The sequence below is a fragment of the Microtus oregoni genome, unplaced genomic scaffold (genome assembly GCF_018167655.1).
Source record: "Microtus oregoni isolate MIOR12 unplaced genomic scaffold, Mior012 000020F_ref0000438, whole genome shotgun sequence".
Classification (NCBI taxonomy): Eukaryota; Metazoa; Chordata; class Mammalia; order Rodentia; family Cricetidae; genus Microtus; species Microtus oregoni.
The window spans coordinates 23,604,477-23,620,102 of NW_024543079.1; the positions used below are offsets into that span (position 1 = coordinate 23,604,477).

At 42.6% G+C, this 15,626-nt stretch overlaps 1 protein-coding gene across 1 annotated transcript in view; it reads right to left on the reverse strand.

The window, feature by feature from the left end:
* Dtd1 (D-aminoacyl-tRNA deacylase 1) overlaps positions 1 to 15,626 on the reverse strand; it is a 163,381-nt gene that overhangs the window by 12,164 nt on the left and 135,591 nt on the right. The window contains exon 5 of the mRNA XM_041670516.1: positions 12,928 to 13,100. Coding sequence (XP_041526450.1) covers positions 12,948 to 13,100 — 153 coding nt within the window. The 3' untranslated portion in view covers positions 12,928 to 12,947. The remainder of the gene's footprint in view (positions 1 to 12,927; positions 13,101 to 15,626) is intronic.

Below are 15,626 nucleotides of genomic sequence, written 5' to 3' on the forward strand. Positions count from 1 at the left end.
CCCATTCCGTTGAGTGGTCTTTTCTAGCCTACTTTTAATAATCATTAGTTGAGTAGACTCAACTAGTTACATGAAAATTATAGTGACAATGGCAGTGACAGCAGAATGAGAGGGACTACAAGAATAACAACAATGAGGAAAAGCAGCAGCAGAGCTATAGTGGAGGCAGCTGCGGTAGAGACAGCAAAAGCAATGTCACAGCAAAAGCAATGTCACAGCAAAAGCAATGTTATAGCAAAAGCCGTGACATCTATACTGTAGCAACAGAAATGGTGGAAACATCAAAACAAAAGGGTAGCTAGGGCCCAGGAGTAGCAGCCATGACAGCAGCTATAGCAAAGACAGGCAGCTCAAAGGTTATAGAAAGCAGCTATGACAATAACAGGAGAAACTAGAAATAAAGAGAATGTAAAAGAGTCCAACGACCTGAGGCTGGAGAAGGGTAGAAAGCTGTGAAGATCCAGAGAAGAGAAAATGATGAATTCCAAAGATCAACCAGGCCTTGAGAACAAAGAGTTTCAGACATTCTACACCTACGAGCTGTATCAATAGCTGCTGTTAGGGTCTAAGGAATCTTGACACCCAAGGTCCAAGAATCACAACACTAGCTACTTTGCCAACTTATTTTCTAATAAGCACAATAATAGCAATGGGAGACTGTCATGGAGAAATCCAACACACTACTAATAAAGTGCCATAATAGTGAAAATGCACCCCAAATTGCTGTGGAGGTCCCAGAATTGGAGAGGTCATATAGAGAAACTGAGGCACCATGTAGTAGAGTTCCTGAGCAGAGGCCATTGGTGAAGGTGCAGCCTCAGTTACAGTGCAGACTCCAGCATATTTGAGATGCTAGGACCATGAGCTGCCTACCATGGGATGGATGACAACAGCAGATGTGAAATGGAGCCTGTCTGAACACATGAGAAAATTGTATATGTTGTGGATGGCAGACCTCATAAAGGTGAGTACCCAAAGTCCTTTAGAGCCCAGAAGATCATGAGTGAGTTCCAGATGTCAGACACTAGGCTTGTTACACTGTTGGAATTTTGTTTTGTTTAAATATAATTGTTTGTATGTCCTGTTTTATTCCATTTTCAAGTAAAAATGTATTTCAAGTATTTTAAATGGTTTTCATCATCATCATTATTATTATTATTATTTGATGATAGCCCACAATTAAGAGATTAAATATTTTAAAGAGACTTGGAGCTTTTAAAGTGTTTGAATTATTTTTCGAGACAAGGTTTCTTTGTGTAACAGTCCTAGCTATCCTGAACTCTCTCTGTAGACCAGGCTGGCCTTGAACTCACAGAGATTTACTTACCTCTGCCTCCCAAGTGCTGGGATTAAAGGTGTGTGCCACCAAAATTTTTTAAAGACTATGGAACTTGAAAAACATCCTTCACAAATATACAAAAAACAAACTTCCAAAAACTGTATGGAATGAAATAACCAAAACAATTCTAAGTAAAAGGAACAAAGCTGATGGTGTTATAATACCTGACCTCAAAATCTACAAAGTGATAGTACCCCAGACAACACTGTACATATGCACATGCACAATAAATAAACCAAAGGAACAAACTAGAGAACCAGGAATTAAAAACATGCATTTATAAACACATTTCTTTGACAGTGAAGACATACATTGAAGAAAGGAAATTCTTTGATAAATGGTACTGGGCAAAGTAGACTGTGCATACACAGAAGAACTAAACTCCCAACTCTTACTATATACAAAAATCAACTCAATATGAATCAAAGACATAAATGTAAGACCTAAAACTATAGAATTATGAGAAGAAAAACTTTAGAACATCGTGGGGTAAAAATTTGGATATGATTGCAAAAGCATATGCATCAAAAACAGAAAATGATAAATAAGATCACATCAAACTAAAAGCTTTATGTAGAGCAAAGCCTTCAACAGAGTGAAGAGACAACCTAGAAAAGGGGGGAAATATTTGTAAACTATAAGACAAGAAATGATTTTTAGAATATATAAGAAATTCAAACAAACCACGTAAGAAAATAACACTGTGATTTTCAAATGGGCAAGCTACCTGAATAGATATTTCCCAAAAACTAACACATCTAAATATCTAATAAGCATATGAAAAACTCATCATAACCAACCATCAGAGAAGTGTAAATAAGAACCACAATGAGATGTCGTTCTATCCCAGTTAGATGGCTGTTGTAAAAGAAAAAAATAACTAATGCTAGTGAGGATGTGGAGGAACAGGAAACCTGATGTGCTTTTGATGGGAATGTAAATTAGAACATCCATTATGGAAATAGTACAAAAGTTTCTCGGAAAACTAGAAATAAAATCATCATATGACCTAGCAATCCCACTACCAGGAATATATCTGCAAGAATTGTGATTAGTAGTCCAAAGGTACAGCTACATTCATGTTTATTAACACACTATTCACAATAGACAGGAAATGAAAACAACTTAGGTGACTATCAATAGATAAATGGATTTGAAAAATGTATTTTACATACACAATAGAATATTTGACATCCATTCAAAAAAGAATGATATGGTTTCATTTGCAACAACATGGATGGCAGCAACAGACATGTAAAAGAACTGAATCACATAAAAGGACAAATGTTGTATGTTCTCACTTACATAGAGAAGACAAAGTTGATCACAGAGAGGTAGAGAACTGTTGCAGGAGGTCCTTCCGCTCCTCCAGCCTATAGTCGCTGAGATACCAGCCCATTGGGGCGTGGTCTCTCTCCCTTTAAAAAAGCGGCTACTTCCCTTCTTGCCCCTTTTCGCTTCCTGCTTCGTTTTCGGAGACTAGACTCCTTCCTGATTGCACAGAGGGCTATTGTCTGGGACGGTTATCTGTAAGTTTTTTCCCCTTTAAATAAATATCACCCTATTAATCATAATTCCAAACTGGTGTGGCATTGTTTGCGACTTACGCCTTCAGAGAACAGACCTAATGAGACCAGATCCTGGGAAGAGTGTTGGGGAGAGGACGCAAAGGGACAGTGTTAGCACCAGTCCCCCAGATGCTAGTGTGAAGAGCCTCACAGAACTGCCCCGCTGCTCACATCTGCAGCAAAGAATTGACAGGCCACACAGTTCTCATAAAAGATCAATGTCATGCTGCCGGGGCAAGCAGAGACAGCCTGACTATGGTCAGGTAACAGGGGTTACATATTAACTAAGCCTGCTTCCTTAGACCACCCCCTTCCTCAGAAACATTGATGAGTAGATATGGCACTCTATGGAACTGAAGCTCCTTACTTCAGGCCTTGCCTGTAGCATTAATAAATCTCTTGTGTGAATGATGCTTCTACCAGGTGCTTTTTCTCTAGAGCCCCTTTCCTGTCTCCTTCTCCTAAATTAGCATTTGGAAAATGGGCACAGGGGTACAGTTGGATAGAAAAACAGTAGGATGACTACAATCGACTACCACACCTACAGTAGGATGACTACAATCGATGCCCACACCTACAGTAGAATGACTACAATCCACTATCACACCTACAGTAGGATGACTAAAATCGACTACCACACCTACAGTAGAATGACTACAATCCACTACCACACCTACGGTAGAATGACTACAATCGACTACCACACCTATATTAGGATGACTACAATCCACTACCACACCTACAGTAGGATGACTACAACCGACTCCCACATCTACAGTAGGATAACTACAATTGATAACAAATAACAGAATGTTTCCTGCTAGCTAGTGCCAAAGATTTTGAATGTTCTAAGCAACAACGAAACAATATGTGTCTTTGGCGGCACATAAGCCAGTATACTGATACATGTATACATACACCAAAAGGTCACACTACATACCAAAACATTTACAACCACTATATGTCTTTTAAAAATAAAAATACATTTGAAAATAACTTAAAAAGAGAGAAATGAAACGTTTAAATATTGAAAATACAAAAACTACCAGTTAGAATCCTAGACCAGCAAAATTATCCTTCAAAAACAAAAAAGAAAACTAAAGATTTCCTTAAATATGTGCTTCAAAAAATACAAAAAGCAATTCTTCAGACAGAAGGAACATAAAATAGTTTGAAAACCTGTGTTCACAGCATGAAAGGAAAAGCCATAATCAGAGAAACGAAGGCAAACAACCTCTTCCTAACCTTGATTCATCTTTAAAATAACCACTCAGGAAACGATGAAAACTGTGCACCAGTGACCATCCCACGTGTTAGCTGGGGCCATGGCAGTAACATCACAGGAAGGAAAAACTGGGAAGACAGGATTGTGCAGGTAACTTAGCATGATGCTTTTTAAAAGTGGAACCGGAGACATTTAAAATTGTAAACTCTAGAGCAAACGCGCACACATGCACACACACACACACACATGCACACACACACATACACACACATGCACACACACACATGCACACACACACATGCACACACATATGCACAGACTACTCAAACATTCTGCTCATTAGAAAGAAGGTTGCATCTTACTATTACGACAAAGGTCAGCCTGGAAAAGCAAGCAGATGGCAACTCCCAAAACATTCCCTTGTTTTGTTGACATTTGAGGATGAAATGTGGGGTGCTGTTCAGGAGCTCTTTTTACACCCTAGGTACAACAGTCAAGTAAATACTCAAATGTAGTGAGAGGTGACCCCGAAGCAAAGAGCAGTCTTCCAGCCCAGGCTGCCCTAACACCGCCTGTTAATAGGAGAATAACTGAGTCACAGTCTCGCCACAAATCCTCTCATCCTGAGGAGCGAGATGAGAAGCCTGAAGAAATGAGACCAAACACAGAACAAACGTTAATTTTAGCATTTTTATGCCTGTTTGATGAAATAGAAAGGAATTTGCAATTTGACAAAGAAATGCCCCCGCCCTGGGAATACCCTCCCAACCACGAAGGGTATTTAATCATTTTCAAAGAAAAATAGAGCCAATGGTATGAGTTTCTCATTATATTTTCTTTGCCTTTCCCTTTTCCCTCTCAAGCCCTGAAAATTCAAAGCAGCTCCCCAGTCTCCATGGGTTCCCCAGGGCTCTTTCTCCTTTTAAAGAAAAGCAAAAGAAAACTGCAGCTCCCGTCTGGACTGGCTGTTCCGTGCAACAAAACAAACGCAAGGTCACCATCTGCTCTCTTCTTCAGCTCACCAGGATCTAAAATGTCTGAGGGTGATTTTGTGGCCTATTGAGACGACAAATTTCTTCCAAGTGACAACACAAAACCTAAACGTGCAATTGTTGTAGCACCTGTCCTTTAGTCTGGCCCCCTTCAAAGTCTTCAAATCCAGAAACGTGGCTAAATTCTCTGAGAAAGGTACACCCTAGCCCCTCACTGGCTCCGAGGGCCTCCCCTGCCAGGCTCTGTTGCAGCTCTCTCTCACACCTGGATTGCAACTGGAATATGAGAGTCTCCCCAAACAATAGGGGTTACTCCATTGCCCTTGGTTATCTTCAAGAATTTGAAGGTAAAATCCTAAAGCTAAAGACATCACACACTTCAGACACAAACCTGGAGGAATAGAGCTGGTACTGACCTGGAAACCGCCTCCCCAAAGACTAGTTCTTAAAGCATTGGAGATCACACACACACACACACACACACACACACACACACACACACACAGCCAAGAGGAAATGCAAGCAGCAGTCCTACCCTGCAGGAAAGCCTATGACCCACAACAATGACTAAATTGGCAATGTACCCTGGGTGGTGCAATAATGGCATTTCATCTTGGGAGTAACCAGAAGCTGTCTAGTTGGACTTAAGGAGAGAATTCATTCCTGGTTCTGTAAACCTAGCCAACTACCCATGGCTGGAGAGATCATTCACCCTACAGAAGAATCTACTACAGCCACTTTCCTAAACCAATCCTAACTATATTCTAAATATGAAGTTCTAAATACTTATAATTCCTAACTATATTCAAAATACGTATTCTTATACCCACAGGCAAGTGTAGCTCTCACCCCTCATCAAAGAAGCTTCTTTTGCAATAGATGGAGTCTACTACCAATATCCATGACTGATCAAAAGCCAGAGAACAAGTGACTGTGGGCTATCTAACCCCAACTAATAGATCTCTAATGATGTGGGATTCCCCGTTGTATGCTATGAATATGTTTTATTACCATTAGCTAATAAAGAAGCTGCTCTGGCCTATGACAGGGCAGAATAGAGTTAGGTGGGGAAAACTAAAGTGAATGCTGGGAGAAAAAAAGGCAAAGTGAGGCAGAAGCCAGGTAGCTGCCGAAGGAGAAAGACACCAGAACCTTATGGGTAGGCCACATTAATTGGGGTGATACACAGATTAATAGAAATGGGTTAATTTAAGATGTAAGAATATGTAGGAATATGCCTAAGCTATTGGTTAAACAGTGTTGTAATTAATCTAGTTTCTGAGTCATTATTTGGGGCTGGGTAATCAGGAAACTAAAGTACAATCTCCGTTTACACTCTAAGGCCTTATACCTAAGACTCAGGGAAAATCAGGGACAAGGGAGAGGAAAGATTGTAAGAATCATAAACCCTAAGATACTTGCTACTAGACAGTATCCCTAAACATGACACATACATTTCACCATGAAATATCAACAATATGTTTGCCTAAATAATAGTCATATAATGACAGTATCAGTTGACATACCAATGTGGACAAGAGAAATTTTGCATGTTCCAATCCCTAGATGAAGAGCTATGTACGGGTGGCCAATGGATGCTAAAAGAGGAAGAATTAGTTTCCTCCAAGGATAACATAGGTTACCCAGTCCCAAATGACCAATCCTGAACATGTACATGCAAGCCACACTAAATGGATTTGGTGACTTACATATGTATATGTATGTAACAGTAATAACTAAAGATGAGACTGTGAGTTTAGGAAAGAGGGGACACTGGAGTTGAAGATAGGAAGGGGGTGAGACGGACAGAGACACACTGCTCACACAGAAAGATTTCCAAAAATTTTTTTATAGTTATTTTGAGGCCAAATCCAAAGCAAAAAGAAGCTGTCAGATTGTTCTGTTTTATGATAATTTAAAAAGTAACAAAATTCTTGACAGGTGGTGGTGGTGCATGCCTTTAATCCCAGCACTCGGGGAGGCAGAAGCAGGTGGATATCTGTGAGTTTGAGGCTAGCCTGGTCTACAAGAGCTAGTTCCAGGACAGGCCTCAAAGCTACAGTGAAATTCTGTCTCAAAAAACAAAAACAAACAAACAAACAAAAGTAACCCAATTTTTTATACCTCAAAAGCAAAACCAAGATTTTCTGATACAGTTAAAGTAAAACTCAAGACATTCCATTTGTAAAATATGCTGATATGTCAATAATATAAAGCAGAGTAATCAGTTAGCTGGCATTATAATTGTTCAATGTTGTAGGAGCTGCGGGTTGCATTTCTGCCACCTGGCTCCCGGCCGCCTGGCTAGCTTATACCCCAAAATAACAACACACAAATTGTATTCATTTAAATACTGCCTGGCCCATTTCTATTAATGTGTGCAGCACCCCAAGGTGCGTTTACCGGGGAAGATTCTAGCCTATGTCCATCCTGGGTCGGAGCTTCATCGCGTCTGCCCAGGAGAGGGGAGCATGGCGTCTGAGCTCACTTCTTCTTCCTCCCAGCATTCTGTTCTGTTTACTCCACCCATCTAAAGGCTGGCCTATCAAATGGGCTGAGGCAGTTTCTTTGTTAGTCAATGACCTTCCTCCATCAGTTCAAGATGTTTGAAAGCATAAAACATATTCTAATGTATGCACAGGCATGTGTCTACACAATGGTGTGTATGGCATATGTATACATGTTTGTGTGCACAAGCATGTGTCTAGATATTTCTGTGTATAGCATATATATGTTTATGTGCATAGCATGTATATAGACATGTATGCACAACATGTGTATTTATATATGTTTGTGTTCACAGCATGTGTAAAGATGTGTGCACAAGCATGTGTATTTAGATTGATAATCTAGGTTTGGTCCTTTAAGATGAGTGCTAATAATGTTATCCCTCTCCCATCATTTTTGCATGGTAGTCCAAACATTTAATTTGCATTAAACTTGTAGTTGAAGTCCTAATTCTCCAGAAAAAAGACTATAGCTTATAGTCTAACAAAAGTCAAGAGAAAAAGGCAGCATTCACAAGTGTCAAGAGAATGTGGGAGGCTGCCCAGTCCTGGGATCCGTGGCTGGAGGCCCAGTCTAGTCTCCACTTCTGAACCAAGTGAAGGGCTTCCCCAGTACAATGAGCCTGACAGACTGGGTCCTTCTGACCTTTGCTGGTGGGTACAGAGGAGTCCATCTTTCTAATGCTTCTGTGGGACCTAAAGCACTATGCACAGATGCTGGGGTTTAAGCCAGTGTCTCCTTCCTGCACAGACCGCTGCATGCATTCTAACACCATCACTCTACCTGTCCTTAATCTGCATCATCTGCAGGAAGTTGACTTGATTGTTTTAAGGGAAGAAACACCAAGGAGGCAGAAATCGCATAAAGACCTAAAAAGCCAACAGCAGGATAAGGTCCTGCATGAGATCCAGCGCTGTGTTAGTACCTGCTTCTAACAGGCATGACAGACCTGAGGCCTACCCATGCCTTCTGTTTTGTTTGTTTGTTTGAGATTATAATACAATTACATTCTCCCTTCCCTTTACTTCCTCCAAACCTTCCCATATACCCCTCCCCTTTCTCCTTCAGATTCATGGCCTATTTTCTTCATTAATTGTTATTGCATGCATATATCTATACATATACATTCCTAAATATAACCTATTCGGTTATATGATGGTATCTGTATGTGTGTTTCCAGGATTGACCATTTGGCACTGGATAACCAATTAGTGTGATCTTCCCTAAGAAAGACCGCCTATCCCACTCCCAGTTTTTCTCAGTTTCCTATAATTCTCTCCATAGGGTCGTGCCTTGCAGACTCCCACCCCCACTCGCTGTCCACTTTGGCAAGTCCATCGGTGTCATCCTTGTTCAGTTCATGTTTGGGCAATCATGTTCATGAGGCTTCATAGGTGTAGCTTCTAAAGTTACTAGGAAGCACCATCTCACAGCAAACTCCTTGATTGTCTGCCTCTTTCCATCCCCTCTTCTCCAATGTTCCTTGAGCCTTAGGTTGTGGGAGTGTTTTGTAGATGTCACCACTGAGACTGGACTCCACAACTCTGCATTTTGATTTGTTGTGGTTTTCTGTAAAGGTCTCTATCTGTTGCAAAGAGAAGTTTCCTTGATGGAGGATTAAGACTACAGCTATCTGTGGGTACAAGAACAAAGGTTTCTAGACTGTTGTTAGGGACTATGCAGGTTTAATAAGTTAGGGGTTGTAGATTCTTCTCCAATAACCTTGACCTCACTAGCACTGAGTAGTTGGCTAGGTTCCTAGTACCAGGCATGGTTTCCCTCTTGTTGGGTGTCTTAAGCCTAACCCTGTCTTCTTGCTGCCCTTTCTATTTGAACATGAGGTTGGACTCTGGTTTCCTCTCCATTTGGCTGGCCCCTCTGTTCTTTCCACTGGCTACCCAATACTCGAATGCTTTCTGCCCTCAGCCAGGCAGAGGCCTCCTCTCCATCATTTTTCTTCATCCCTGCCCTTTGTGCTCTGTCTGCAGGCGTCACAATTCCCACCTCTAAACAGATTATTAACCAGTAACATTAGCAGTATTTGTATGACAAAAAGACTGACTACTGGCAGGAAAGACATGAAGTTTTAGAAGGAGTAGGAATGGATGTTTTATATAATATGTGTGACACACAAAATGTTATCACATATTCATGTATACTTAACATTATTAGAAACCAAATATCACATTTTATATGTAACTAACCCAGATTACATTTTTTCAGTTCATGATTAAAAACCAACGACTTTAGACCTGAGCATCAAAATGAGAAACTGGTGAGTTGGCGGTTATGGCCAACAAAGCCCACTGTGACGGACCTCTCTCTGACTCGGACTTCACTCATCCATGAAGGTGTGAGGTTAAGTCAATCACGCCAGCTACTAGAGCACCACCATCTTCCCACAGGTACACTGGAAGAAAGCATAGAGCTATAGGGAAGGTATGGGGAAGTAAGAGCAACCCTCCCAAATTATCAGGACCCATCCTTTCTGAGCTGTTTATTCATTCCTTTATCTGTTGGGAGTGTGTACTACCGCACCCAACTATTACTAATGTATCTTAATATCTGTACATGAACATCCTCAAAGCCACAGACATCACAGTCACTACCTTCAGAAGGGAAGAGAATGCCTTCCTGGCAGCAACTCCTCTTGTAGTTTGCTATCTTCAGAATGACCCTGTCTGCAGACATGGTTTAATTGGTATAGAAGCTGAAGGCTCCAGAATGCATGCCTAAGACCTCTTCTTAGCAGAGCCCCACAGACACAAGACTGTCACCAAAATTGTTACTAGTATTCCCTCCTATTTCTGTGAGTTCACCCTGCCCCTACATCATTGAAGATGCCCCCAATACTCACATTGATTAACCAAGCTGATCCTTTACATCTTCCAGCCCCACCTCTCTCCTCGAATCCACTATTTCTTTGGATTTCTGCAGTCCTCCAAACTGGCCTATCTACTTCTGGTCTCACTCACCAGAGCTGGAGGATGTTTTCATTTTTGCCTGTCTATGTCACTTGCATACTAAAACTTCGCAGAGATTTATCATTACCCCATATTCATGGGAGCTATAAACTACATCCTGAATGATAATGCCCCCCCGCCAGCAAAAAGCTCTATGCCCTCCCACTGGTACCCAACCCTTCAATTAATTTTCACTTTTTCTTTTCCAAAGCTATTTATCTTTGTTATTTTCATTTTTTCCAATGAAACAATGCCTTGCTATAGAATGTATCTGAAGCATCCTCCACAGACTCACATGGTCAAGGCTTGCTCTGTCTGCACCGTGGTACTACCAGGAGGCAGTGAAAGTTTTCAGACATGGGGCCTGGGAAAACGTCTTCAGGTTATTTCAGGAATGCTCCTAAAGGAGACCATGGATCTCAGTCTTCTCTTCCTCCCCTCTCTCCTCTTTGTGCTTCCTGGCCATATGCACTCACTATGGCATTTTGGCTTTTCCAAATAATCAAAAAGCAACAGGGTCACTAAATCGCTGGCTGAAACCTCCAAAACTATGAGCCAAAATAAGTCTTTTCAAAAGCAGATGTTTTTGTTTAGTTATAGCTGTTGTAATCTACTGGCCTGGCCTGTTACCTGGGTACCCTGTCCCTTTAATAGACAAGCCCCACACACTACCAATCTACATGTTTCCCTGTGAAGGCAAGTGGATCACCTGCCCCCTCCAGCCTGCTTTCTCTCTCTCTCTCTCTCTCTCTCTCTCTCTCTCTCTCTCTCCATCCTCCTTCTAAAGAGGTAGCTACTGCCTCTTCCTCCCCAATTCTCCCCCCCCCCGTGTATCTCTCTATCTCTATTTACCTCTTTCCTCCATAATCCCCTTACCCATTAAATAAACTCTATACCCAAGCTCTCTCTACATTGCATATCTTTGTCCTCTGCTCTGCCAATACCATGCTGAATGCAAGAGACACCAGACAGTTCCACACCACAAATCCTTGAGTAAAGCAAGCAGCTACCCCAGGATGTTACCAGCACCCACCTTTCTCGGGACCCCCAAGAAAGACTTTGGTGCCCAAAAATAAGCAGGAAGCAATCTTGAGAACCCGCTGTCCCAATCCCCTCAACCTACTATGCCTAACTCCCCACCATTTTATTATAAGACAAAGGCAGGAATATTGTAATCTGCTGGCCTGGCCTGTCACTTGGGTACGCTGTCCCTTTAAGAGACAAACTCTTCTCACTCCAACCTCTCCCCCTTTGGACCTCGGACCTCATGCCCTCTCTCCATCCTCTCTCTCTTTCTCTGTTCCTCTCTCTTCTGAAGAGGTAACTACTACCTCCCCTTCCCCATCTCTCCTCTCTCTTTCTTCTTTCTCTGTCCCCCCTTCTCTCTCTCCCCTTCTCCCCACCTCCTCCATAACCACTTACTCTTCTACCATTCCCACTAACTAAGCTCTACATGCAAGCTCTCTCTGCATGGCATATCTGTCTGTTTCCCATGCGGCCTCAGGGAAGTCACTAAGGCCTCGGGTGACCTGCTGTCACCCCTTGGGGGACTGACCTCGGGTCACCCGCATTTATAAATGATAACAGTGAGTATGAAAACAGTCTAGTCTACATAGTTGAGTTTGAAGTCAATCAAAACTACACAGCAGGGGGCTGGAGAGATGGCTCAGTGGTTAAGAGCACTGACTGCTCTTCCAGAGGACCTGGGTTCAATTCCCAGCACCCACATGGCAGCTCACAATTGTCTGAAGATCCAGTTGCAGGGGATCTGACGCCTTCACACCAATGCACATAAAATAAAGTTAAATAAACCATCAAAAATATTTAAAAAAAAAACTACACAGCAGAATGCTCTACTGATCTAATAGACAAATAAATGGCGGTGTCATGCAGTGTGAAAGGACGATGGTAAAACACAGAGCAGGCGATGGTGAAGGAGACTGCTGCAGAGGACACTGCAGCACTGGGGCTGCTGAGAGCAAGAGCAGCAATGGTAGGCAGGGCGGTAGAGTTAGACAGAGATGGGGCCAGACAGCAGGAGAGCACACAGATGCCAGGCAAGCCCAGGCAGTGCGGCTGGCACAGACAATGCAGGAAGGGCACACTCACTAGGTGCACCCTGCAGCCTACATATAGCCTCCTGTACACATTTTGATGACTACAACACAATCTTACCGTAGCGACCTTCACCATGCAGGAAAGTAACACATTCATGGATGTCATGACTGAAGAAGATTCAAGAGGAACGCTACCTTAGCAGCCATCTCACCTTGATTCATTTCTGTTCACCTACAACACGGGGGACAGAGCTGTACAGGTGAAAACCTCCTACCTGAGCTCCCGCTTCTGCATCTATGGCTCGCGCTCTGAAGACACATCGCCCTCAGCCCCACTGCTGGCGCTGCGATCCTCTTTCCGGGGTGCATTCCGTTCTTTGCTTGACTCAGAAGGCCCCTTGGCTCTGGTCTTTTCTTTTCTCTGCTGTTGCTTCTCCAGCTTTGACAGCTGATTAAGAAAGAAAATATTTAGAAGCGGTGAAGATGTGACTATGTAGCCAGCACATGAGAACTTCCCACATGGAAGCCACAGAGAAAGCTTCTTCCTGGTGCCTAATTGTTCACAGTTGCTCAGAGATCCAACAACCAACAACACTGATCAAACAGCACCTGAATCCTTCACACAGATTCTCTGCCCACTACCCGTAATGCCACTCTGACCTCTCATCACCCAGCATGTGGGATGTGAAGATAGCCATGCACCAAGCTTCTTACACCAGCTCAGAAAAACGTCTTAAATGACAAAGGCCTTTTTTAACTTGTTACCATTTTCTTTGATGGCCTTGTAGCTTTTCTCACCATTGTTTCCCCTCTATTTTTTAAAGAGTGTTCAAAGCATTCCAGTATTTGCTGAAGGTAACAGAGAAGACTGTGAAATAAAATACAGTGTCTCAGTTACATTCCTGAGCGTAAAGCCTGACTCACTCAAGACACGTGCTCCTACTATGCTAATGGTTGTCACAGACGAGCCATCAGCCACTGGAGCATCCTCCAACTTTCCAGGGGCTCTGATGTGACCTGGACCCATTTCTTCCCTTGATATCTCCCCAAGAGTTTCAAAGTAACCACAGACTAGACAGTCAGAAGAAACTTAGGTCATCTCACACTGAGCAACAGTGCAGCCACTCCAAAAAAGGCTTGCTGAGAATACTAGCCAAGTTTTGGTTCATGAGATTTTCTTGGACCAAGAAAGGCATCTGTACCAAACCCTGAGAGACAGCAACACCCAGCTCCATCTGCTTCCCGGACCAAGTCTGCAGGCATTTTCTCCATCACAGGGACAGAAATTCAGTGAAGGGCTAGCCTCTCTCAGCTGGCCTCTGCCCACTCCACACAGCCTGCCAGAGCACTGCTTCTATTATACACAGATTAGAACTCAACCTTTTATTAATAAACAATCAGTAACCTTCAAGCTGGTCTAAGAAACCAAATTTATTAACAACTGGCTTACAGTATTATCTTTCCCAATTTCCATTAACCTGAAAAGTTACAGCAAATAACCAGGTTGGTTGATATGTTAATTCGATTTTATGCTGAATTGCACCATTGACCCAGAGACTTTCTTCCCAGGAAACTCCCCTTACAAGATTCCACCTCTGAAGAATTGTAAGAGCCAGAGGTGGTGGATAACTACAAGGCAATGGTGTCTTCCAGACACAACAGGGCAGGTAGACATAGACTAAGTGATTGTGTCAGCATACACGAGACCTGTGTCAGCCCAGGTCAAAGTCCCAGCACGGAACAGTGGGAGGGGCACAGGAAGTCTCACCCCTTGCTGAGGTGCTATTGGCCATTGAGAGCTTCCAGGAGAGGAATGGTCTGTTTTCTTTAAAGGTGTGAGCCTTAATAAGCCAATCACTCTCCAGAGCAGACACCACAGCCAAGAGTATTTGCAGAGACAAAATTAGACGAATCAATGGTTTGGTTTGGTTTTGGTTGGGTGGTTTTTGTTGTTTTTGTGGTTTTGTTTTTGTTTGTTTGTTTGTCTGTTGAGACAGGGTTTCTCTGTGTAGTCCTGGCCATCCTGGAACTCACTTTGTAAACTAGGCTGGCCTCAAACTCAGAGAATTACCTGCCTCTGCCTCCCAAGCACATGTGCCACCACCACCTAGCCAAACAATCAGAGAGAGAGAGAGAGAGAGAGAGAGAGAGCAGCACAAAGTTGGGTGGGCGAGAAGATAGAGTGGATCTGGGAGGATTTGGGGAAGATAATGAATATAATCAAAATACACTGTATGAAATCCTCAAAAATTTAGTAAAAATATAATTTTTTTAAAAGATTCAACCCAAGCACACAGGGAGGCTCATAAAAATGTGTAGTGTTATATTAGCAAAAAACCTAGAAACCATGGAAATATCCACTAATAGGATGAATAAAAATAACATGCTAAACTAACAAGAAGTAATACTGTAGGACAGGCAAATCTGCAATTACAAAAATAGAAGAATCTTTAAAATCTTGTGCAAAAACAAAGTTTCAGAGACAGAACTACGCACCATGACGTGCTCATGCACTACACACCGTGATGAGCTCACAGACTACACACCATGACAAGCTCATGCATTACACACCTGAGTAGTTCACACACTGCACACTGTGATGAGCTCACACACTGCACACCGTGATGAGCTCACACACTGCACACCGTGATGAGCTCACACACTGCACACCGTGATGAGCTCACACACTGCACACCGTGATGAGCTCACACACTACACACTGTGGTAAGTTCATGTAAATGGGTGGGAAGGCAGACACTAGCTCCGGTGTACTGGAGAGGAGAGGGGGAAATGTGGTGGAATGAACAGACACAGGCTTCGACTATAACTGTCAACTTTCACTTCTTTAAGAACAAAACCAGACCTAGAGTTTGGCTTCTGACTAGGGCCAGGCCATGAGCTGTTTGTGCAGGACAGTTGGACTACAGATGAAAGAGTGTACATCAGCCCAGAGCTTCCTTCATCGACAGCCACC